The 27,869-nt window shown below is 33.8% G+C and overlaps 1 protein-coding gene across 8 annotated transcripts in view; it reads right to left on the reverse strand.

Annotated features, from left to right (window-relative positions):
* The window catches only part of MAPK10 (mitogen-activated protein kinase 10), a 298,702-nt gene that overhangs the window by 132,323 nt on the left and 138,510 nt on the right, over nucleotides 1-27,869 (reverse strand). For 5 of the 8 annotated variants that reach the window (XM_025425571.3, XM_025425548.3, XM_025425608.3 and 2 more), the window contains exon 3: nucleotides 15,621-15,692. The exons of 2 other annotated variants lie outside the window; for them this stretch is intronic. In XM_025425571.3, coding sequence (XP_025281356.1) covers nucleotides 15,621-15,686 — 66 coding nt within the window. In that variant the 5' untranslated portion in view covers nucleotides 15,687-15,692. Of the gene's footprint in view, nucleotides 1-15,594; nucleotides 15,693-27,869 lie in introns of all 8 variants that reach the window. One more of the 8 variants, XM_025425588.3, reaches the window with a different exon arrangement.

The raw sequence follows: 27,869 nt of genomic DNA on the forward strand, positions 1-27,869 counted from the left end.
CACCATGCTCCTCTTCCAACATTCTAATGTATATTCAAAGAAATCAAGGAATTTAATAATTCGTGGAACATCTTTTTCAGACTAACCTTAAGAGACATTCTATTCAACATTTACAATTATTTATTTATTTTTTAAAGAGATTTTATATATTTATTCATGAGAGACACAGAGCGAGAGAGGCAGAGACATAGGCAGGAGGGAAGCAGGCTCCCTGTAGAGATCTTGATGTGGAACTCGATCCTGGGACCCCAGGCTCACGACCTGAGCCAAAGGCAGTTGCTCTACCACTGAGCCACTATTTACAATCATTTAATCCAACAAATACTGATAACTGACATATTATGTGCCAGACACTGTGTTTGTTTGGCACTGGAGACAGAACAAAAAGATAAGGTCTCTGTCTAGATGGAGACAGCCAAATAAGCAAGTATTAAAATATGGATGATATATTCTATAGTAGAATAAAGAAAAGGTGTTGGAAGCAAAAAAGAATAGCAACTAATTGCTTGCATTCATTCATTTTTATTAATTCCTTCATTTACTATGTAAAAAACTACTAGATGCCAACCCACAGGTATAAAATTGGTAATGTTTGAGAGGAGACTTGACCAGTGTTTACCCTAGCTAACAGTATTCCTGGACCTCTCCTCTAACTGGTTCTCAAAAGGAAATGTGCACCTGGAGCACCCGAGGAGCTTGACAAAAGGCAAGTCATTACCATACCACCATAAAGATTGGGATTTAGGCCATCATCATTTCGTCCTGATGACTGGAAGATTACTAGGCAATCCAGGTGGTTTTGATTTGAGGATTTGAGACTCTGACTATGAGAAAGACAGCATTAAAACAGTCATTCTCAGGACTCCTGGGTGGCTCAGCAGTTGAGCCTTTGCCTTCGGCTCAAGGCGTGATCCCGGGGTCCTGGGATCAAGTTCCGCACTGGCCTCCTTGCCAGGAGGCTGCTTCTCCCTCTGCCTGTGTCTCTGCCTCTCTCTGTGTGTGTGTGTGTGTGTGTTTCTCATGAATAAATAAATAAAATCTTTAAAAAAAAAAAAAAGTCATTCTCATCAAGTGCTTCCTGGAGTATCAGCATCACCTGAAAACCTGTTAGAAATGAAAGTGCTCACTCCCACTCCATACCTACTGAAGCAGAAACTCTGTGGGCAAGGCCCAATAATCTGTTTCAATAAGCCCTCTAAGCATTCTGATGTATGTTAAGAACAACACACTATAGGGGAAGGATCATCTGAAATGGAACTTACACCTCTGCCTGAGATATTTGAAAAGTAAAACAATATTTCTATATCTGCCTCAGGGAACACATTTTGTGTCTTTATGGATTGCCAAATTCCATTGCTCATGGCACACACGAAGTGGAAACCGGAGTTCTAGTTAGGACAAGGATTACGCCTCACCTGAGATTCAAGTATTTGAAAGAGCCCCACTTCCCCAGACTCAAGGACTTAACAAAGTCCTGGTATTGAGACAGGTCAACATTTGGAATAACTATATCATTGCATCTCAGCAATTGTTCACACTCCTGAGAAGTGCTCAGTAATTTTTGCCAGTGCATACTGATAACAGAATTTTTCATATAATGGGAAAGCTATATATGGACTTGGTAGTTTGATAGAAATGGTTAAAACAATCATAGAGTTTATACCAGCAGCAAAATTTCAATAAGAAGAGAATTCCCAGTCAAAAAATGACAAATAAAAAAGCTATTCAAATGAAGTATCTAATGCCTTGACACATTTTCTAAAATAAAATTACTTAGTGATCTTTTATCTCCATTTTAAAGTATATAATTTCTCACATTCATTGAAAATTATCATTATAAATAAAGTTTATGAATTCACACATACATGTACACACACACAATGTTTCAAGTATCCTCTCTATACCTAACTTTGTTTTTTTTTTTTTTTTTTTTTTTTTTTTTTTTTAAATTTTTTATTTATTTATGATAGTCACAGAGAGAGAGAGAGGCAGAGACACAGGCAGAGGGAGAAGCAGGCTCCATGCACCGGGAGCCTGATGTGGGATTCGATCCCGGGTCTCCAGGATCGCGCCCTGGGCCAAAGGCAGGCGCCAAACCGCTGCGCCACCCAGGGATCCCTCTATACCTAACTTTGAATTAAACTTTACATAAAACCTGAAAGTTAGAAAACACATCCTTGAAAGTACCTGAAATAATTGGGAAAAGGCTATTTTTTAAATATTTATTTATTTATTTATTTATTTGGGAGGGGGAGCACCAGTAGGGTGGGAAGGGGCAAAGGAAGGGGAGTAAGAGAATCCCAAGCAGGCTCCATGCCTAGAGTGGAGCCTGATGGGCTTGATCTCACAACCTTGAGATCATACCTGAGCCAAAATCAAGAACTGGAGGCTTAATCGACTGAGCCACCCAGGCACCCCTTGGGAAAAGGCTATTTTAATCATTAAATAGTATGATAGAGAGAAAGCAGCATTGGACATTTTCTTGGTTTGATGTCATAACCAAAAATTTGATGGCAAATATGTTGTGTTGAAAAGCTTCCCTTAGATCTCATCCTTGCCCCAAACTTACAAATCCAAATTGCATTTCAAAAAGCTTAGAACATATTTAACACAATATATTTTATTCTGTATTTCCATGTGGTCCTTTTTATTATGATTATAAAGTTCAAATGTAAACTTTTCTCTATAAAATGTTCCTATGGGGGAATCCTTGGTGGCTCAGTGGTTTAGCACCTGCCTTCGGTCCAGGACATGATCCTGGAGTCCTGGGATCGGGTCCCACATCAGGCTCCCTGCATGGAGCCTGCTTCTCCCTCTGCCTATGTCTCTGACTCTCTCTCTCTCTCTCTGTCTCTCATGAATAAATAAATAAAATCTTTAAAAATAAATAAAAGAAATGAAATAAAATGTACCTATGAAAGTATGCCATTAAAGTATTCTATAAAAAATTATCAATGCTAAAAAGATTTTTCTCCAGTTATGTGTTTTAGCATATTCTTAGTTCAGTCACCAAACTGATGAGCTGAACCCAAAAAGGGAAGAACCAAAATTTCACATTGGGACAGCATGACTGGCCAATAGCATAAGGGAGAGTTTTTAGTATATGTGCTGCAGAAGCAAGCACTAGGGAGAGTTTTAAAATGGATCAGAACTCCTAGAGGAGCTTGAAAAAAACAGATTCCTGAGCCCTACTGAAAAGTTTCTGATTCAACAGGACTATTGTAAGGCCAAGAGTTCATATTCTTTGAGTGTACAACTTCTTGGCGATATGACCACTATATTAGAAAATAGTAGATATAAGAGACATGAGACATCACCACTTAAAGAGAGCTAGTTGGAGAGGCAAAAGCTAGAAGTAATGCAGGTCAAACCAAGTAAATAAAAGATGTGGAATCAGAAATGTCACAGTGGCTCTCTATGGTATCAGCACCTCATTAGCAGGCCCAGATGTCATATTCCCAGGGAAATGTTTCCCTCTCTCATAGGTATCATATAGGCCCAACTAGTGTTCTTTCAATTAGTTTATGAAAATAAACATTCCATCATCAATTTATATTGAATTTATACTAAAACCCAAAGGTATTCATAAATGCTCACCAAAATGGAAGTCTCTTTCCAGAGAAGAAATTATGTTAATTATAAATACATAATATTATATTAAAAAATTATAAATCACCACAGTGGCAACTTATGAAAATCAATATGGTTCAGAAATAATTATAGATTTAGAGTAGTTTATTATTGATTCACATTATTTTTGAAATAACTAATTCCTCCACTGAATATTAATCTCATGTTTAATGAATCAATATTTCTATGTGGATATGAGAATTTTTTTACAAAAACTCAAAGCAAACCTATTTCCTCCCTGTCCCCCATCTGCCAAAAGATTTTAAAGCTAAATTAAAAGAAGCCGTTATTGCTGTTGGCAGTTGGGTAGGCAGTTTGTTAGAGAAGAAATCTGAGTATAATCTGTTCCGTGACAAGACTTCATGTTATGCAGATTGGTAAGAAAGGACTTTGTGCAATGAGTCCCTATCACCAATTAGCTGCTAGCCTATAGCGATGGAATTTTGTGAAGAAAAACATTCTACATTACTGATCTTATTGTGTAGTTGTCCAAAGTCTTGATTGCATTATTCTCAAATTTAATAACCTATATGTCACAAGTACTCCTTCCCCATTTTCATTTGTGCCTGACTGTCCTGTTACTGCTAGTCAGTATCTGAGCAGGAGACATCAAGGTTTAGAAATTTTTAGAGGTTAAGTTTCCTTAGTTTCCTTTGAATGATTTGGCTGAAAATAGTACCAAGCCAGTACTTAACAGCTGTGAAACCTTAAGCAAGTCGTTTTATTCTTTCATTCATTTATTATTTATGTTCTGCGTGGTTCCAAAAGGATTTATGCAGAACACCATCAAAGATACGGGAATAAAAAAAACATTAAATCCAGTTTAGGAAGAGATCTCAAATAAAGCAGGCTGGAAGATGACAGTTTTACCAGAAGGCTTACATTACAAATATCTACTACTTTGAGCACAAAACAATGTCATTCTTCCACCAAGCCAAAAGGAAAAAATAGTGACAACAACAACAAAACACAATGAATGGCAAGTTTTGATTCATTAATCTCATAGAATATATCATACCAGTTCACAGGCAAGATATAATTTCTCAAGTACTTAACTTCAGGAAGAATATGTTTAATAGTTTTTTATATAATAACTTTGAGAATCAAATATCAGGCAGTCAATACAATATTGTTAATCAAAGACATAAAAATATATTTCATATGATTTATGTGACATCAGCTTTCAATAATTCAACAGGAGAAAGAAAGGTAAAGCAGTATTAATGGCTTATCTACTAAAGGTGAACTTTATATTCTGTTAAATACTATATTTAACACTAACTACAGGTGAAAAGAGTGGCATACAGAGTTGTTCATTGGCTCACAGTCTTAGAACCATTAATTAGTGGTGTCAATAAATATAAATTAAAGTAAAAAAATATATAAATTAAAGTTTATTCGATTCCAAAATGTGTGCTCTTATTTTTTTTTTTTTTTTACTAATCCATTCACTAGGTGAGCTAAAATAATTTAGAACAATTACATGGTTTTCTTATGATAAGGTGGGCTATAGGAATAGGGCTTAGAAAATCAAGAGAAATTAATTAATAGCATGCCCTTCCCTTATATTCATCAGTTGTCTCAGACTGGAGTTTGAACTTAACTGAACATTACATAATTTAGGGTTGAAGTAGACAGTGCTGGTGAGGGAAAGCTGGACTTTCAGAACTGCTTTAAAAGTTTTAAGGTCTGATGTATTCATTTGTTAAATATATATTGATCACCTACTATATGCCAGGCCTATTGAAGATGCTATGGATACAACATTGATCTATCTCAATACGATAGCCAAGATAAGTTAGCTACAAAATGCATCTCTAGAAAATTAACTGGCCAATCTGTTGGATATTATTTTAGTATTGTTATTTGGATACTGAAAAGTAACTGCCACAAGGTGGTGATTGTGCTTTTGGCACAAATAATATTGAGCTATTCATTCTCATAGTTATGACTAGAATTTTGAGTTGCTTCATGATGCTATTCCAAGACAGCTATTTAAACTCAGCAGAAACCATACCTCCTATTCCATTTGTAATGGCAAAAAAGGCATGTGTTCAATCCATTTTAAATCTGAATCAAATTATTTACATATGAGTTTTAAAGGAGGAGATTTGAGACAATACTTAATGATATTTAGGATTAGATTTTTTTCTGTCAAGAGCATATTTTCTCCACTCTGTTTCTTAAAGTGTTACTTTCTAAGGAGGATTACAGCCTGAAATGTATATGACTTTTATATTGGTTGCCCAGAGTCGGATACTCTGTGGACTCAATGGCTTATAACAAATCAATAATGAAATAATAACTTTAAGACTTAAATTGTTTAACCATTATTTTCAATTATGTGAAAAAAACACATGGCAGTAATCAAAAATAGAGCAGGCATGGCTTCTGCCTCCTGCTATTTATATATGAAGGAAGAAAGCTAGTACTGCTTCAAAGCTATGCATCAAGCTAGTATTAGGACCAGACACTGTGCTGGGTTATAATATATCATTTCACATAAGACCTTATATTGTCCTTTTTCCAATTGAGAAATCCTAGACTGAGAATTTCAACAAAGAATAAAAATCCAGTTTTTATCTTAGAGTCCTGACTGTAAGTCTTGGTCAAGCTTTTTTACAATCTTACACTCAGTGTGTTTATTTGTAGAATGACAGCAATAAACTGCTTCTTTTCATTAGTGAGAATATTAAATGAGATAATCTATATAAAGCTCTTAGTATAGTATAAGCTTATAAAAAAAACCCTTAATGGTTTATTATTATTATTATTATTATTATTATTACTATAATTATTATTGAGAAGTTAGAAAGCCTTTTAAAGACACATAGCTAATTAGCAGTTTTAGAATGCTTTTAACAAAAAATGGGCTTGAACTGTAGTGCTATTCCAAGACACTATGATATTGCTATACAGTTAATATACAACCAATAGGTTTGAGAATGGTCAGGTAATAGAATATTTTTCTGTGTTTTCATTTGTGGCAAAAACATTGTTCCATGACTATTCCTGTGCTCCAATACATTTCCATGCCTTCCTCTGTAGTTCTGTTGGAGCCACGTGATGAATTCTGGCCTGTGAACTACAGTAGAAATGGCAAAGGTTTGCTAAATGCAGGGACATTTGGGGAATGTGCCACCACAATCCATCTCTTTCCACACTCTGATGTCTTAGTTGGCACATCACAAGATGGCAAGAGCTTAAATTCGTAAGTCACAAGGTGGCTGAAGCCAAAATTCCCGAGTCACCAGATAGGGAAGAGCCCTTTGCTGACCTGTTCTAGACACTGTATAAAAAGAAATAAACTTTTGCTCTGATAAGTCCCTGAGACTTGAGGTCTATTACTGCAGTATATTCTTCACTCAACAAATACTTATTTTCGTCTTACAATGTGTCGGAAAATGTTCTAAGCACCAAGAATATAAGGTTCCTGTCCTCAAAGAGCTTAATATTAAGTTCTTCTTTACGAATCAAACTTGGAATTCTGACTTCATTGCCACAATGATCTAACCTACTAAACTAATGACACAGAATTCTACAATTCTTATTTACATATTTCCAGCTTGTCTATGATAAAGAAAAAAAGTATAAAATAGGCAATAATAAGTGGTATTATAGAATCAAGACAGGAGGGACGCCTGGGTGGCTCAGCAGTTGAGTGTCTGCCTTTAGCTCAGGGCGTGATCCTGGTCCTGGGATCGAGTCCCGCGTCGGGCTTCCTGTGTGGAGCCTTGCTTCTCCCTCTGCCTGTGTATCACCATCTTTCTCTCTGTGTCTCTCATGAATAAATAAATAAAATATTTTAAAAAAAGAGTTAAGACAGGAAAAATTTTCCAGGTTAATAAATAATAGTTCATTTTTCAAGAAACTCTTTCTCAGGGTAGGAGTAAGAGGCTATATTCCCATAGAAGGACAGTAAAAAATCATTTAGGAATCCAAACATTTACAAGTTATCTAAATTTCACTGAGTTATCTATAAAACAATATCTGTATTTTTTAGAAGAGGAAATTTGAGTTTATAAAATGATATATTTAAAAATGGACACTAGAACCATTTTCATATATGTAACAAAGAGCACTATTCTTAAATCCAAATGATATATATATGATTCTCCCAATGCATAATTATAAAAAGATCTAATCAGTACCTAAATCTAGTAGTTCCGTATTCTCCAAAGTTGGGTTTTCATCTATTTAGATATGTACTTTTGTAACTACCTTAAGCTTTTTTTGGAATGAGTTAGAGATGTATAGGGTATATAATCAAATAAATATTCACCTTTAGAGAAGATGAATGAAAGAAGAGTTAAATGACACATTCCAGATTGGAACTGGTTTTATAATTCATGATCTAAGTTAGCATTATTCTTCTTAACCTACTAAAAAAATCCAGGCTTTGTTTATCATGTACCCCAACCTCAGATATTATCTGTACAGAAAAGCAAAATTATCACTTAATGTATTATCCAAAGTCTCACATAGAATTAAAATAGTGTATTTAAGGAATGATTGATTACTTAACACTATATAGATCAAAATAGAATACCACGTTGATGCTTTTCTTGCAGAGCATGATTTATTGTACACTGAAAACCACAGATAATTCTGGGATACTTTATAGCACAAATATTTTTAAAGATGTAGGCATTAAGTTCATTTAACCTGATTAATACTTCAGTCATAATTGAACTTACAGTACTAAGTTACATTTATTAAGGTTAAGATCATTCAATAAGAAGTCAAGTTCAATATTTTTGTGCCTCAAGCAAACTAAACTCATACCCACAATTAATCAATACAGGAAAGTTCATCATTACAGAACCAAATCTTAAGATATTTACCTTTTTTTAATCTTTGTAGCATAATTGAATCTATTCATTAACTCAGATAATTAATAAATCATTAGAAAAAAAAACCCTGCCCAACGTAAAAGACACAAATTTAACACTAAATTTATTCTTTTGAAATTTGCTGCAGCCATTGTCACATGTGGGCATATGGAAAAAAAAAAGCTAATGTTAAGCATCATGAAACGTTCATTCATAAAAATAGATATGTTAGTTATCCTCAGATTATAGATATCTTAGTGATTTACTTCATGATTCAAGATGTACCATGTTTTTACAATAATTACAGCAATTACAATAATGTTTGCTATGTCTTTAACAATTTGCCTATGGACAGTCCATGCGCTAAGGCATATATATTGGGATTTTTTTAATGTATGCAAAATTAAATGCAATGTATAAAAGCAGATAAAGAAGAAAGAGTTGGCTTCCTCAAATAATACACAGGAGAAAAATTCTTAAAAGGAGAAAATAAGGTAAAAAAATTTCTTTCCCTATTACATGAAAAACTAAAATAATAAAGGAAAAATTTATCAGTTTTTATACCTCAAAATCATAGCCATTCATTTATGACATACCAAGAACTTTAAATATATCCATGCCCAAACTACTGATTCCCTTAAACTATATTTCTAGGAAGTCAGTGTCTAAATTGATGTTTTGAAGTGGCAGACAATCTCCCCCAAAGTCTAAAATATACAAACAATGCCATTTATTTCACAGGACACCAAAAATGGTTTTTAGTTTGGTTTAATGGTTCCTTTGTATTGTCCCATCAAAATACCTTTTCCTTTGTTGCTCTATTCCTCTATGTTAGTATTAAAGTCTTTCAATCTAAGATGGCCAGCTAATGAAGTGTAAAAATTTTAACCAGATGATTTCACTTTCTTTGAAACAGAAACACATAACCCTATTAAATGGTATAGAGTTGAGCAAATCAACTTCAAATTCAATATGCCTGAAAACCAAAGAACCGTTGTTTGTTTGTTTAAACCATATAACTCTGGCATCTGGTTTAATGATATTTTTTAAATGTACTAAGTACTATGATCTGAACATATCACTTAAAACTAAACCATTCCAAAAAAAAATAAAAATAAATAAATAAATAAATAAAAAAATAAACCATTCCATGGGCATTCCAGAATACCTATCTTTAGGTTTAATTATTTCCAGATGTATAAAAAACTCTAAAAAGTGAATGCAGCCCATAAAATATTTGTTAACATCCTGAAATTTCTAAAGATCAAAGGAGGAAAACATCTGAATACTAAAAAATAATAAATTAGAAGTGATCAGCAATTTTGCTAAGAGTAAATTTTCATCATCTGTAGCTAAGAAAATTATTACATATACACATAATGCTTTTATTATACAGACATTAGAGAAATAAAATAAAATGTAATTAATTAGTCAAGTTGTCCAGCAGTATTTTATATCTGTTTACAAAAAACACGTTTTAACTAGAAAAAAAATTAACATTCTCAGTCTCAGCCAACATGTCTAATAAGGTTTATACCAAAAAACAGTAAGAGCTCAAAAAGACAGTGAAGAACAATTTGATAACAACCTCACAATGAAACTATTTTTGTCATATCCTCAGTAATATTTTCGATTTTATATATCACAAACATCTTTTGGAATTTATATAAAAGTTCTTTTTTTCTACCAGTGACCAATAGAATCTTAAGCTTCTTTGCATTTAATCATAGTCTGTTGGTTATTGTTATATTTAACTGCTACTCACTTCAGTAAAAACACTGAGAACCAATAGAAGATTTCAAAAAGTTCATAACAGGACTGGAGAAAGACCTTCCAGTATAATAGTTGAGATTTCCAACTCCAGAATAAAATATAATTGGATTATATCTTTGATAATTAATACTGTTGTGAAGATTAAATGAGGTAAAATCTTAATAAAGTCTTCTTCAATACTATCAGGGTTTTGGTTTTTTTCTGACTCATTCTTTAGCACATAGCTATTGCCTAGGTTTTTAACTCAGAGGAATAGGTTTTCAAGTTATAAGCCCAGCCACTGTCCAGCATGCTTTAGACTAGACAGTGTGTTCTTTGAGGACAGTAACCATATCATTCATCCTGTATCCCTAGTTTTTACAAGTTGCAGGTTTATATTATAGGTACTCAGTTAAGATGTATTGTATACATACATGATAGAATCAATCAATAATTAATCAGTCAGTACATAAATATCTCCTTGCATAAAAAATGTAAGGACACAGAAAGAGTTTTGTTGTCATAGCCAGAAAGAACCTCAATAGATTCAGTCTCTTTATTTCTAGTTCTACTTAAATTTATAATTCTTGATTCATTAATTTGAACTCTCTGCGAAAATACAAAATTAAGAAAACATTTTAAGTGACTCATAACCAGCACAAGCATCAGTAACATTTAGAGAGGACAGTAAATTAATAACATTTAGATAATTGTTAGGTTGACACTGATTTGTAATAGCAAAATAACCAAAATGCAATTAAATCTATTAATGTACACTTATAAAATGTTAGATGCTGAGCAATTGACTTGATTTTGAAAAGCAAGTAAACGAATTTCTACTTGGGAAATGGTGTTTCTCTATTAAGTTTTATTTACGCTCTTGTATTCAAGAGGCATTTATGGAACATCTACAGAATTAAGGTAGATTTCTGGACTTGGAAATCAAAGATGAGATTGCCCTGGTCCTGGCCCCGAGGGAGTCACCATTAAGAGGGGAAAACACAAGCCTGTACAACTAATGGTCATGCACTTCAGGATGTAATAAATGCTATAGATTCCCATGGACATGCATGCGGTTTCCAAAACACATTTTTGTGTGTATATATTCCTTGGTTAAAATCCTGACTCATCTGTTCAGTACAACAGAGTTCCAAAAATAGCACTTTTTACAGATTTTTTAATAATTTGAAAAAAATGAAATTAAACAGCTCTGTAATTCTCTGTTGAATTGAGAAAAGAAAGCTAAGAAGGCCTACCTCTTTCTCAGGAGGATCCAGAGTGTTTGCACTTTCAATTCCCTATCAGTCTATATTTTTAAAGGATTCATAATAGTCCAAACTAAAGATTATTCTTTTATTGTCTAACATTACAAAGACAAATTTCTCCCCAGAATATAATGAGAGATCTCTTGCCTGCAAAAAGTGCTTGTTGGAATTTAAAAAGAAAAGAAAAGAAAATTCAATAGTAGCTAAAAAATTCAATGACTCCCATGTTCTTCATATGATTCAACTAAAAAATAAGATTAACACTATTACAGATAATGTACATATTCCCTGTTGATAACTATCTGGGCAATTTTGTTCTCTATATTTTCTGTAACTTCTTATTGATAACAAATGAAAAAATTGGAAATATAACATAATATAAAAAAATCACAGATTAAGGCTCAAGAGACCTGGATTCTGAAAATACTTGATCACTTGACAAGTTACTTAAGATCTTTGTTCATTCTGTCTGGCAGGAAGTTGGGAGTGACCTAACCCTGCTGGTGGGTAAACACCACAGCATACCAAGAATGTGTGAGATGTCTCATAAAATAAGAAGCTTCCAAAAAACATAGTTTGAAAGTAAATCCCAGTAGATAACTCTGCCTCTAAAAAATGAATACACTCTTTTCTCTAAATTACTAGAGCAGTAAAGCAGGCAGAGCTACAGAAAAGAAAAGTAAATAAATAAACATTATCAAATAAAAATTCTACATGGAAAGTAAATAAAATGCTCTGAGTCATGACCAGCAACATTCTGCTTGCTATATTTTTAGATTTTTTTGAAGTTATCAAATATGCATGTATCTAGATACCAAAAGCTCATAGTAAGCAGAAAAAGATTCAGTCATTAATAAAGTTCATGCTTCACTTCTCTTTATTCCTTTGCTTTCAAAGAACTCTTACTAGAAATAGACATCCTGCATCTGCACCAAAATATTGGGAACCGATATAAAAAATAACTTCAACCCACACAAAGACTCTGGATTTAAAAATATAGCATAAGTTTTAAGACCTTTTTTACTGATAATTTTTGAAGTTCAGATTTAATCTTGAGATATGTAAAGCTTGAATTAGTTCTTGTGGTTTGTTTTATAAAGTTAATGCCTATAGTAAATAGGCTCATGGAAGCTAATGAAATAGCATGCAGTCATATAGCTTGCAAGGGGTAGGGCCCAGATATTCTACCCCAAAATTCAGGCCTGCTCATTTCAACCAAAGAGCAGTCATAGTTGCAAACCAAACATGTCGCCATTCATTGATTCATTACCCAAATATTCAGGGAGAGCCCATGCCATGCTATGTGCAGAAGAGACAAAATTCCAATAGTGTGTTGGGTAAATATTCAACAACTGCAGGGAGGGAGGAGACTAATTGTATTAATTGCTTATTTACATAATGTACATACTCCTATAATAACAGACTTCAATCTACCAGCCTCTTTTCACTGAACTTTGAGTTGGGGAGAGAGGTGCAAAATCAACTCTTGTGAGCCTGTGTGAGCTGGCTCCAGCACACCACTGCAAAAAATTCCTGCCCATGTGAGAAATGCATTTTAGTAGAGAGAAACAACATACTGGTTATATATATGGTATATCAAAACGTGTTATGGAGGAAACAAAATAAAGGCTGGGAAGTTGGGTAGGCAGAGAAAGGAAGGGGCAATTTTAAATAGAATAGTGAGGAAAGATTCCCTTAAAAAATGACATTTGAGCAAAGCCCTGACAATGGTGGAGGAGTGGGCTAAGGAGGAAGAGCATTTCAGTGAAGGGGTCTCTAGGTGGCTATATGATAAAGGTAATTATTTTAAGAATTTTGGTTTTTACCATTAAGTGAAATGGGAAGACATTGAAAGGTTTTTCTGTTTTGGTTTGGTTTTAACCGAGGGATGATATGATTTCACTTATACTTTTCAAAATATTGCCCTTGTTGATGTTTTAAGAATAAACCATTTTGGGAGTGAGCAAATGTGGAAGCTCTGGTAATAATCCAGGCAAGAGGTGATAGTAGGCTGGATCAAAGAAGTAGTGGAGAGAATGTTGAGAAGCAGTGAGATTTCAGATATATTTTGAATGTAGAGCTGTAGAGCCAACGGTATTTGCTGACAAACTGAATGTGAAGTGTTGTCCAAAAGATGATTCCAAAGATTTTATCCTAAACAAGAGGAAAGGTGAATTCAGCACTTACTGAATTAGAGCAATTTTGGAAGAAAGATCAGGAATTTGGTTTGGTGTATGCAGAGTTTGATTTGCCTATTAGACATATAAGCAAAGATGTAGAATAGGTAGTTAGGCAAGAGTCTAGTTTTGGGGAGAGATTTGGACTGGAGATAAAACTATGGAAGTAGTCAAGATATTGTTAATACTTAAAACAGGAACTCAATTGGAGCACCAGGTGAATGAATGTAAATTTTTTTAAATTTTTATTTATTTATGATAGTCACAGAGAGAGAGCGAGAGGCAGAGACATAGGCAGAGGGAGAAGCAGGCTCCATGCACTGGGAGCCCGACGTGGGATTCGATCCCGGATCTCCAGGATCGCGCCCTGGGCCAAAGGCAGGCGCTAAACCACTGTGCCACCTGGGGATCCCATGAATGTAAATTTATTTAGCTATTTAATAAATACATATCCCAGCACTATTCTCATTGCTCTGCAAATATTAACTCATTTAATTCTCATTACCCTAAAAGGTAGATACTATTATTTTACTCTTTTTAAAGTTTAGACACTAAAGCACAAAGAAGTTAAGTAACTTGCCCAAGGTCATAAGTAAATGGCTAATAAGTGATAGATTTAGAGTTTCCAACCAAGGCTGTCCAGTTCCAGGATTCTTATTATAGAAGAGAAGTTATGTAAAGGCCTGAGGTAGCCAGCATTACAACATTTAGAGGTCAGGGAGGTGAAGCAGATCAGATCAGTAAATCCTATTCTTTTTTTTTTAAGATTTTATTTATTTTTTCATGACAGACAGAGAGAGAGAGGCAGAGACACAGGCAGAGGGAGAGGGAGAGAAGCAGGCTCCATGCAGGGAGCCTGACATGGGACTCGATCTTGGGTCTCCAGGATCACACCCCGTGCCAAGGTGGCACCAAACCGCTGGGCCACCGGGGCTGCTCCTAGTAAATCCTATTCATAGCATGTAACACATTTTACTCTCCCATAGAAATTCTACTTAATGCTTAGAGAGAATAGGTTTGCCAATGTTTCTTTATGATTTTTTTTTTACATTTTCTGTAATAAGCACATGTTACTTTCAGAATCAGAAAAGACTACATTAAAATAATAGAAGGTGCAGAGTTATTTTTTAAACTTTGTTTTAAAGGATGCATATCACTCCTGTTTACAGCACAGCTCAATGAGAAGATAACAATGAAAATCATTACAGAAAAACTGAATTGCTTCATCCTTAGGGCATGAGTAAAGTCACTATATAACTTATTATCCAAAAAACAATCCTGAGAGTAAAAGGGAGCACTATTAATTACAACATAACAGCAGGCTGAAGTTAGAATTACCCTAAGCATAACGGTAGAGTAGGCAGAGGCACCCCAGGTAACCTCTTTTTCTTAAGAATAGAATGTATGTGAATACAGGAGAGCAGACTCTTATCTGGTCCATGCACACTACTTTCTTACTATGGTTCATTGTAGGTTAAATATACCTTTATTTGCTGTTATTGTTGTTTACCTTTTTACTAATTATCAGTTAGCACTGGGCATCAAAAAACAAACTGAGAACCCCTGGCATGTTATTATCTGCGGGTATTGAAGATCTGCTATAGAGGGCTCATGAGTCCTTATGATGAGGAACAATAATACAGATGTGCTATTTCGATGATTCAAGCTACATTTCAAGTACTAGGAAAGACATTAGTGACCTTAAGTATAAATAAAATCCAGTAAGAAATCAATTTACACAGTGATTAAATACTATATTTATAATCATTAAAAAGAATTATCTTCATTCCCATTCTAACAAGTGAACTGGAACAGAAAAAACATTTAACCATTCACTTCTTATTCCCAAGTTATTTTTAATACTACATAAACCCTAACTTGGTGTGTAATATATACAAGCTGAAATGCAAAATGGAAATACAAGGGAATATACTGTACCTTGTTTTACCTGTAAGAACACACACCTGACAAAAGGCAATTTTCACATCCAAGGTTGGTTCACTGCAGTAGTACAATAAATGGAGGCTCATAAATACCTATAGAAAAAGGGGGCGTATGAATTTCCAAATCACCTATTGTTCATTATTTAATAGTATAAATTTTAATATAATTTGAGTTAAACACAAGGTGTCATGCATAACATATATTTGGCATTATCTGTATCCAGACTAGTATTAGGTACTTTTCATAAATTATAAACATTAAATAATAAAATAAAGTAAAAATTTTCTATTTTTATAATGATTAATACTATCATAATCATAAAGATTTGATATAAAGAATTGAATATACTTAATAAGTTAAAGTTTAGAACATCTTTTTTTATAGCACTTTCAGTTCTAGGCATCTAACTTTAAAAATCTCAAACATATGCTCAAAAGCATATATGTAAGGATGTTTATCATAGAATAGAGGGACTCTTAAATAAACTATAATTGATAATAGAATTATATACAAGCCTTGGAATAATTGAATTCGAGTTTAAGGTATCAGCATAGATAAATTTTTCAAACATGATGTTGAGTGGGATAAAAGCAAGTTTCAAAAGGGTATGAAGATCACTGACTTATTAACATAAAAATTTTAAATATACAAAATTACGTACATTGCTTTGTTATACGATCACAAAACCAAAACTGAAATAAATGGGCACTACGTTAACATCAGTTTAATCTTGGAGGTTAAGTACAAAGATTTCAATTATATTACTTTCCATATGTTGGAAATATTTTATAGTTTTGTAAAGGAGAGGATTAAATCAATCATTTTTTAAGGAGAGGATAAAATAATGTAAAGGTGGTAATGCTAAATTAGGTACTTATTTGAGTATGATGAAGCAACATCAGAGAAATCCAACTGAAACCTTTTCAGTTCAGTTAAGCACACTTTACTGAATGTTTATTGTGTGCAAGACACAATTCTGTGAGCTAAACAATCTTAAAACCACAATTGACAAGAGACTTCTGTTTCTGGCAATATGAATGATTAGATATCCTGAAAACCACTTTTCAGTGTAAAAGTCCTAAAAAAGTTAGAAAAAATATACAAAGTATTTTTTAATGCATAACTGATCTGCCAAAAAAGAAAAGAAAAAAATTATAAGAGATTGAAAATAATGCGAAAGAATTCATGCAGAGAAGTAAAAGAGCTGAAGCTGTCACTTGTACCCAGGCCAACTGGTGATGTCTGAAGATGAGGACTTTAGTTTTTAAAGAGTAGCATGTAGGGCAGCCCAGGTGGCTCAGCGGTTTAGCACTGCCTTCAGCCCAGGGCATGATCCTTCACCCAGGATCCAGTCCCAGGTCAGGCTCCCTGCATGGAGCCTGCTTCTCCCTCTGCTGTGTCTCTTCCTGTTTCTCTCTCTCTCTCTCTCTCTGTGTCTCTCATGAATAAATAAAATCATAAATAAATAAATAAATAAATAAATAAATAAATAAATAAATAACATGTAGAGCCCAGGAAACAAAGCTTAGAACCTATCTATGGTAGGAAGTCACATTGAAGACACCACACTGAGCTTAATAGAGGAAATTTTTTCATTTGTTTTTTCTATTGACTTGATGAGGTACATTCACAATAGTTCTGAATAGCTTTTTTAATTATTTAAATTAAAATTAGTTAACATCCAGTGTAGCACTGGGGTAGAATTAATGAGATTCATCCAGTGCTCATTCCAAAAAGTGCTCTCTTTAATGCCCATCACCCATTTAGCCCATCTCCCATACACCTCCCCTCCAGTAACTCTCAGTTTGTTCAATAGAAGTTTTAAGCAAACCTTAGGAAAGCTAGCAACACAATCCCAGGAGTCTGAATTGCAAGAAAAAATACATAGGAATTGACAGATTTTTTAAATTTCAAAAAGAATGAAAGGGCAAGAGCATAGAAGACATTCCTGAAGAAAAGAGAGTGGGTGTTTTGTCTGTGAACGTTAGGAGGGTACAAAGCTGCAGTAAGAAAACATATGAGAGATTGATGCAGATAGACCTATAAATTAATAAAGAGCCAAGAACAGACACACACATAGGTGGAAGCCTGATTATGTTAAAGTCTGCATTGCAGATATTTGGGGAAAGAAGAAACTATGCATTAAATAATGCTGAGACAATAGGTAATGCATCATAAATACAGAGTGCAGAGGGTGGGGAGGAAGCACACCCCTGTTGAAAGACAATTCTCTAATTAGGTCTTTCACATTCTGGCATGTCTTGCAAACAGAAGCACCGGCTGTCATTATTCCAGACTATCTTCTCAAGGGTAATTATATAGCAAACAATCTTGGAAGACAGAGATACTATCTCTCTCTTGAACAAAGAGCAAGTTTGATCACTCGCCAGTATAATAAAAAAATGATGTTTCTCTGGGGCAAGCCGTGCTTATTGCCAATTATAAAGATTTGGGTTCCTTATGCTTGGAGTTCCACTTCTATAGCGGAACCCACTATATATGCAGTAGTCACCTGACTTTCTTTGAATCACCCTTTGGAATTGGGGCCTGAGGAACTACCACGAATATTGACATTCTAGCTACTGCTATTAATGTGAGTAATAAAGACCAAGAATCCATGTCAACTTCAAGCTGCATGGTGGAGTCTTGTATGTTTGTTTCATTATTATTTTTTTATAGCCTACATATATGAAATGCCATTTGATATGTTAAATATTTGTCAAAAAATTCAAGTGACACAAGGAACGAGTGGTCATTTATTCTTTTGCTGGGAGTTGCTCTGTAGGCACAAATGCCTGGAACCAAAACATTCATAAAAGCCATTGATGGGAAATGATCTTAAAGAGAAATGCCAAGGAGGGTAAAGCAGGAAGAACAGAAGAAACTGTGCTTGATGATAACATTAAACTACTGAATTAAAAATTCTGGAACTTTTCTACTTCTAGACTTCCTGAAGAAGGTAAACCTCCCCCATAAAATAATTACTAAAATATAATCAGAAAAGTAAAAAATAAAACAACTTCTCAAATTTTAGTCTGTGAGATTATTTTATCGTATCCATGAGATTTCCATAAAATTTATGTATTATTTTTGCCAAGTACATCTACTTTGTTTAAAATTTTAAATTTAGTTTTACACCAGGTATAGGGCAGCCTGGGTGGCTCAGCAGTTTAGCGCCACCTTCAACCCAGGGCCTGATCCTGGGGATCCGGAATTGAGTCCCACGTCCAGCTCCATGCATGGTGCCTGCTTCTTCCTCTGCTTGTGTCTCTGCCTCTCTCTCTCTGTCTCTCATAAATAAATAAATAAAATCTTAAAAAAAAAAAAGAGTCAGGAATCCCTCCTGACAGTGCCACTTAAAAAAAAATAACAGGTATAATTTACACACAGTAAAATGAACAGTTCTTTAGTGTATAGGTTGATGAGTTTTGACAAAAGCCCATATCCATGTAACTCACATTTCAGTGAAGATAAAAAATAGTCTAAAAACCCCTTTGCTCTTTTCTAGACAATATTCCCCAACCCTGAGGCAAACAATGGTCTAACTTCTTTCATTATAAATTAGTTTTTCTTGTCCTAGAACTCATATCAATGAACATACAATATACACTCTCTTTGGTTGAACTTCTTTTGCTCAGTAATATGCTTTTAGTATTCAGCCATATTGGCATAAGTTTTACTAATTATTCATTTTATGGCCAAGTTTAATGCATCACAGGGTGCTTGTCCATTCTGCTTTAGGTCATTTGAGGTGCCTCTATTTTTTAATGTTATTAATAATTCCGCTATGTATATTTATGTACATGTATTTTTGTTAAATATGTTTTCATTCCTCTCATGAAAAATAGCATGCGAAAAAATTGTTGGATCGTGAGATTAGGAATATGTTTTATTAAATTTTGAAAAACGGGCACATTATCAGGCACATTATCAACTTGCAGCAATGTATGAAAATTCAATTGTTTTACCTCCCTGCCAACATTTAGTGCTGCCAGTTTTTTAAATTCTAATTATTCTAGTGGACATTTAGTAATACTTTGTTATGGTTTTTTATTTCCTTGATTGCTAATGATATTCAGCTTATTTTCACATGTTTATTGGACACTTATTTAACATCTTTGGTTAAATGCCTTTTGAAATCTTGTGCATTTGGTGGTGGACTGTGCATAGGGGGAGGAGGTTATGTGTCTTTTTATTACAAATTATAGAAATTCTTCATTTATTTCAGATAAAAGTTTTCTGTCAGATACATATATTATGAATATCCTCTTTCAGTCTGTAGCTTGCATATTTAATTTAAAAATGCTGTCTTCTAGTAATACTTAATTTTATGAAATTATTTTATCATTTATTTTTCTTTTATTAATAGTGTTTTCTTGATTCTATCAAGGGATCTTTGACCACACCAAGTTTAGAAAGATATTCTTCCACATTTTCTTCTTGAAGCTTTACATTGTTCACTCTACTTTTAGGAATATGGTCTACTTCCAATTAATTTTTTTTAAGATTTTATTTATTTATTCATGAAAGACACACAGAGAGAGGCAGAGACATAGGCAGAGGGAGAAGCAGGCTCCATACAGGGAGTCCAATGTGGGACTTGATCCCAGGACCCCGGGATCACGCCCTGAGCCGAAGGCAGACACTCAACCACTGAGCCACCCAGGCGTCCCTACTTCCAATTAATTTTAATCTATGGTGGGATTATATGTTAAGGTATATATTGAGGTTCATTTTCTTCCTTATAAATAGCCAGTTGTTCAAGTATTCATGGTCCTAAAATTTCCCATATTGAGTTGCCTTGTTCCCTTAGCCAAAAAAATCAATTGGCTATACAAGTGTTGATCTATTTCAGGACTCTATTCTGTCCCATTGACCTACTGTCTGTATTTACACGCATATCATTCCATCTTGATTACTGAGTTTTATTGTAAGTTCTTCAAATGAGGTAAGTTCTCCATTTTTTTTTCTTTTTATTTGGAAGATTCTTTTAGGTCTTTGCATTTCCACATGGACTTTAAAATCAGCCTGACAGGGCAGCCCCGGTGGTGCAGCGGTTTAGCGCCACCTGCAGCCCGGGGTATGATCCTGGGGACCCGGGATCGAGTCCCACATCGGGCTTCCTGCATGGAGCCTGCTTCTCCCTCTGCCTGTGTCTCTGCCTCTCTCTTTGCTCTCTCTGAATGAATAAATAAATAAATCTTAAAAAAAAAAAAAATCAGCCTGACATTTCAAAAAAAATTTTTTTTTAACTTTCTGGAATTTGATTGAGAATGTATTAGAACTATAGATTGCTTTGGGAAGAAAAATATCTCAACAATATTGGATATTTTTATCCATAATTATAGTATATTTGCCCATTTATTTTAGTTCTAATTTACCTCAGGAATGTTTTGTAGTTTGCAGTGTATAGATCTTGTATGTTTTCCTTTAAGTTTATTCTTTAGCATTTACATCTTTGATGCTAATGTAAATGGTATATTTTTTATTTCCATTTCCGAAAGACTTATTTTTTAAAATAATGTTAATTTTTGTAAGTGACCTTGTATTCTACCACATTGCTATACTCATTTATTAAAACGAGTAAATATTTTATAGGTTGTTTAGGATTTTCCTTATACACAGAAAAGTTGCCTTCAAATGAAGATAGTTTTTTCTTTTTCCTTTCCAATCTGCTTTTCCTTGCCTAATTGTTGGCTCCAATCCTATGTTGAATAGAAGTGAGGAGATGCTGATGATCTCTGTCTCTTAATAGGTGTATTTAGTCCGTTTACATTTAAAGTGAATATGAATACTGCTGACATCAAGCCTAACACTGTACTATATGTTTCATATTTTACTCCTGTTTTCATATGTTTCATATGGAAAATATTCTATTTTTCCTCATTCTCAGCCTTCTTAAGAAGAACTGTCTTTTTGTTTTCCATTTTATTTTATCCAACAGCTTACTAGTTATACTTTTTTTAGTGGTTGTTCTAGAGTTATAACCTGCATTTTTAATTTTTAGATACTTTTTTTAGTGGTTGTTCTAGAGTTACTGCATTTTTAATTTTTAGTCATGTAACTTCAAATAATATTATTCTACTTCACATATAATTTAAGAAACTTACAATAGTCTACTTCAATTTTCTCCTCTGGTCCTATGAATGATCGTTGTCATTTATTTTACTTATACATAATACTTTATAAACTCCATAACAGACTGCTATTATTTTTGCTTTAAATAAGCAATTCTATTTGAAAAGAAATTAATATATTACAAAGAAAAGTATTTTATATTTGTTACATATTTTCTCTGTATAGTTCTTTCACAACTTTAATATTTTCTTAAGCAATTATGTTTTTAATGTTATTATAAATGGTATTTTTATTTAATTACCATTTTCCAAATGCTCATTTCCAGCATTTAAAATTTCCATTCATTATTGACTCATTACCTTACAGCATGCATTCAATGGGGAAATGTTCTCCCAGCCATTCTTTAATATTTTCCTTCAGTCTTGTCACAACACTTTATTCATACTTTTAGAACAAATATCTTATAATATTGTAACTGTTTGTTCATATGTCTGATCCATACTACATTATGACCTTCTCAAGGAAAGGGACTATGTTTTATTCATGTTCACAACCCCAGGGCCCAACACTATTCTTAATATATAGTTAGTGTCGAGTAAATGTTTACTGAATTAAAAGGAGAATCAAATGAAAGAAAGCTTCTTTCCTTCTCTAGCACAAATCTAAGTATTTTCATTATCTTTGCATATTGATATCTATAACTTTTCAATTAATTTGATGCTAATAAACTAGGAATGAGGAGTTTGTAGTAGTGGAAGAATGGAAGAGTCCAACACAGCTGACCTCAGAAATGCTACCCAGCAAAGCTGTTTTAGTTCTGTACTGCTGAATTGGGCATGTGGGAAATAATAACATCCAGCCCACCACCTGAAATGAACAATGTATTTTAATTTTTAATGAGTGAATAATCTTGCTATGGGAAGCAAGCATCCTGATCTTTCCTGGTTGCATTATAATGATTCCAAATGTAGCACCATGACTAAGTCACTAAGTCACTGCAGAAACTTCTTGTTCCACAAAGGATCATTAAAAGCAAAAGAATGTTCAGTATGATAATCTCAGGGAATTACAAAAAATAGTTTGGTAATTATATTTCCTGATAGCATGGCAGAAAGCATTTGGCACCATTGCATAGAAACAACATAAATGGCCAGGGAATTGTCTCAATATTAGTCTAAAATGTAATTAGTGACAATATCTTGGTGTAATAGAGGACCCATGAGTAACTTGAAAAGGGAGGGATGATAATTTGGGGAGCTTAGAGCTTTCAATTACTGGTTGTTCCTGTGTGCTCCTTGCTATGTACTATACTGAGTTTCTCTCATTACATGCCTGTATGAATTAATGGTTACTCTGAGCAAAGCAGTAGGCCAAGTTGTATGAATGAGATATACTTAAGAATTTATTAGGTTGAATTGGTGCACAGCAGCTACTATAAAAGAATGTAACTATAATGTGTTTTAATAGCTTAGATCAATATTTAAATTCTTTTGTATTTGAGATGTGCCAACTAAACCACAGGAGGTTTGAGAAGCTTCACAGACACAAAAAATCAGTTCTGGGTAGCTCCAGGCTCCCATGGTTTGTCACTGAATTACAATACCTGCAAGAGAAAACTAAATGAACAATTGATTACAAAAAAATGTTTGGAGATCCAGCACTTTCCAAGTTGAACTAATATGCAACAAACTCATCTGTAAATAATTTTTGCATTTATTACATATCAGACTTATTAACAGATGACTCTCTTAATAGCCTGTAAGCATACGTACAAAATTAGATAATTATTGTTAATTACCAAAAAAAAAAAATACTATGTCCAAAAGAATTCTCCCAGCTATGTATAAAAAAAATGTACATTTAAAAACACAAATAAAAGTAAATATACCATAAAATAAGTAATTATCTTTTTAGCGCTGATAGAGAAAATAGATTTAAATTTAATTTTCTATTAAGAACTGTGCATTTGCTCACTTTAAGATACTATTAAATCTTTTGGTCTATGGACTATCATTTAGAGCAGAAGTGACCCATGGACTAAATTCAACTCACCACCTATTTTTATAAATAAAATTTTATTGGAACAAGGCCATTCATTAGTTTACACATATTGTCTAAGGCTGCTTTCATGCTATAATGGTAGATTTGAGTTACTGTGACAGAAACTATATGGCCTGCAAAGCCTAAAATATTTACTATCCAATTCTTTATAGAAAAGTTTGCCAGGGGCACCTGGCTGGTGGTCAGTAGAGCATGCAGCTCTTGGTCTCAGGGTTGTGAGTACAAGCCCCACACTGGGCACAGAGCTTACTTAAAAAATAAAAACAAATAATTTAAAAAATTAAAATAAATTTTAAAAGGAAAAAGAAAAGGTTACCAACTTCTGATTTAGAGCACTCTCAATACAAATATCTAGAAGCACACCATCAGTTCAGTATAAAGGTAAAAATATTTTTTTTTTGGTAAAAATAATTTAATGTCTCTAATCATAAGTATGTGATAATACTTTCTAATAAATACTTTCTAATAAATACTTTCTAATAAATAATATTCAATATCTAATAATTACTATTTCCTTACAAGTAATCTGTTCTTGTCTATATCAAAAAGCTAAGAATCTCTTAAAATATTGTTCATATAACAACATGATGCTTCCATAGAAATCCTTTGATAAACTTATTTAGCAGGAGTAAAGCAATAGAGACCAGAATGTAAGAGATGAGAAGGAAGCAAATACCTAAGAAATATGAAGGATTATTAAGAGAAAGGACATATAAAATAAGAAATATAAAAACAGGGATGCCTGGATGGCTCAGCGATTGAGTGTCTGCCTTTGGCTCGGGGTGTGATCCTGGAGTCCCAGGATGGAGTCCTACATCAGGCTCCCTGCATGAAGCCTGCTTCTCCTTCTGCTTATGTCTCTGCCTCTCTTTGTGTCTCTCATGAATAAATAAATAAAATCTTAAAAAAAAGAAATACAAAAACAGCAAAATTCCCCAATTCAAGAATTATAATACATACAAACATTTTTAAGTTTTCTTAATATCGGACATAAAGCATTGCTTCTGGTCCAGAAACCTGGTAGTGTTAGCTAACATGGACTCTTAAACATCACAAAACTTTAGATGAGCTGGGTAAACTGTAACAAAAAGTAGTTAATGTGCAGCTGAATTTGCATTAGAAAAGGAAAATTGCCAGTGGTGTTCTGAAGTTGGCTCCTACGATCAGCTTGCAAAAGCTGATTGTGCACAGATTTTCCCAACTCCAAGCTTGATGATACCACTTCAGTAGTTTAAAATTGACTTTGGTGAGAATATTTATACCATAGAAACTGGCAAATGCTACAAACCAAGCTTTCTTCGGAGACCTGATGATTAAACATCTACTAGCACACCCCTGGAAGTTACCAGGTACCAGAAATGAAAGAAGAAACTAAAAGATATATCACAAATTTCCAGAAATATCACACGGAAAATAAATATCACAAGTGAGACTTATCAGATACTATAAAAGAAATATTACTACCACAAGAACTTTATATGATGAAAACAATTGGAAAGACCATAAGTAGGAAGGAATGAAATAGAGAATCAGAATAAGAAACAAGTGCCAGAAGAAATAAGCTATCGCTACAATAAGAAAAATAATTGATAGATTTGAAAATGAAGTAAATAGAAGTTGTGGGAAAAGTAGCTTTTAAATTAAAAGCCTAGGGCAGCCCGGGTGGCTTAGTGTTTTAGTGTCACCTTCAGCCCAGGGCATGATCCTGGAGACGTGGGATTGAGTTCCATGTTGGGCTCCCCACAGGGAGCCTGCTTCTCTCTCTGCCTCTCTCTGCCATTCTCTCTCTCTCTTTCTCTCTGTATGTGTCTCTCATGAATAAATAAATAAAATCTTTTAAAAATAATAAATTAAAAGCCTAATAGGTTGAGCAGGCTAAATAGAAATAGTCAAGTTAATGAACTAGAAAGAAATTCACAAGAATTTATCACATATTAACAAAGAGATGGAAAATGTAAAAGACTGAGAGATGAGATACAGGCAATAGAATAACACAGTCCAAAATAAATATAACAAGATTTTCAGAAGGTACAAAGAAAATTAAATAGAATGGGCAAGGGGAAATATTTGAAGTGATAATGATAATTCTCCTAAATAGTTGAAAAACATAATGAAGTCCTTAGCAGCATAGATAAGAGTAAATCCATGCTTAAAAATATTATGAAGAGCAGCCAGTACAGTGATAAAATCTTAAAAGCAACTAGAGATAAGAGTCAGGAGTCCCATAGAAGAACAATTGTACTGATGAGTATAAAGGTTTTAAAGTAAGAAAAATGGTACTTTAGAAATGTCACTTTAAAACACAAAACAGAACCATAAAAAAAGAGGAAAAAAAGAAAACAGAACAGAACTAACATGATGAGAACAATAAAACATACAAACAAAAAGACCAGCTTATTATTACCAACACATAGTGGAAAGGAAAGTCCTCTAATTTTGATGAGAAAAATTCTAATGATTTTTAAAAAGATTTTATTCATTCATGAGAGACACAGAGAGGTTAGAGGCAGAGACATAGGTGGGGGGAGAAGCAGACTCTCTGCTGGGAGCCCAATGCCACACTCAATCCCAGAACCGGGATCACGCCTTGAGCCGAAGGCAGACGCTCAACCACTGAGCCGCCCAGACACCCGAGAAAAATTCTAATTTTGATAGCAAAAACATCCTATGATTTGCAACTAATTGGAAGAGAGCAATTAACATTAGAGTCACCTTCCTCCTTCACCAAGGAGGGACACAGAAGTCAATCAAGGTAGTCAGCACAAATAATCCCAATACAAAACTATCATCAAAGTAACTTAAAAAAATTCTGCTTAATAGCAAAGAAATAAAAAATAAAATATTATTTTGCTTCTAAAATTCTTGAAGTTTTTTGATGGTTAATGATCAATGCAGAACAGACCTACCCTGCTCTCTTCCACTGTTTCTCTCAATATCTCATTTCATTCATGTCTTCCCAATATAAAATAAGCACTAAATAATGAATTTGTTGAATGAATTTGTTGAATGAATTATTTGTTGAATGAATTATTAGATGTTGCAAATTAAAATTGATATAAACTTTGGGGATAGCTCGACAACAAAATATTAAACTGCTTTAAAATGTATTTAAGATTTAAATAATTCTACACCTAAGGATTTATGCTAAAGATATAATCAAGTATCTGTACAAAGATCAATCTATAAGAATGTTAAACATAGCATTATTCAGAGTACAATAATTGAAAAACTAAACATTCAATAAAAATTATTTTATTTTATTATTTTATTTTATTTGAGAGGGGCAGAGGTGGAGAAGGACAATGGGAGCTGGATAGATAGAGTCTTAGGCAGGCTTCACACCCAGGGCAGAGCCCAATGCATGGCTCAATCTCACGACCTTGGGATTGTGACCTGAGCTGAAATCAAGAGTCAAATGCTGGGGCACCTGGGTGGCTCAGTGGTTAAAAGTCTGCCTTCCGCTCAGGTCCTGGCCCTGCTTCTGCTCGGGTCCTGGGAGTCCCACATCAGGCTCACCGCAGGGAGCCTGCTTCTCCCTCTGCCTATGTCTCTGCCTCTCTCTGTCTCTCATAAATAAATAAATAAAATCTTAAAAAAAATAAAGTCAGATGCTTAACTGACTAAGCCACCTAGGTGCCCCTAATAATAGTATTTTAAAAACATAGCATAATCCCATTTAGCCACTTACAAATCATAATATGTATAAATGTTCACAATACATTATCAAGGGAAAAAACATAACAAAAATGGGTTACGATAAGTCCCCAATCTTTTTAGGAAAATAAATATGAATATAGTTTTAGAGAGATAAAAATATACACATTTTTAATCTTTGCGCTTTTACAGTGAAGATTGCATCTTTTTAATTAAAAAATGCTATTAGAGCATATAGGAAAATGACATGCAAATCTTTCAACTTCTCCCTTTTAACTGAAAGAAAACAGAGCAAGTATCTAAGCAACTTCTTTTCATAGATAAGAAATTTAAGGCCTAGTGATAAATGGTTAGGAAATCTTCCAAATTCAAACGTCATCAGTGAGGCAATAGGACTCAAATCCAAATGTCCCGAATGCTATACAGTAAACACAGATTAAGTTTCTCCAAAACACTGACCAGAAAACATTTTAAAA

The sequence above is a fragment of the Canis lupus genome, chromosome 32, assembly GCF_003254725.2.
Source record: "Canis lupus dingo isolate Sandy chromosome 32, ASM325472v2, whole genome shotgun sequence".
Classification (NCBI taxonomy): Eukaryota; Metazoa; Chordata; class Mammalia; order Carnivora; family Canidae; genus Canis; species Canis lupus.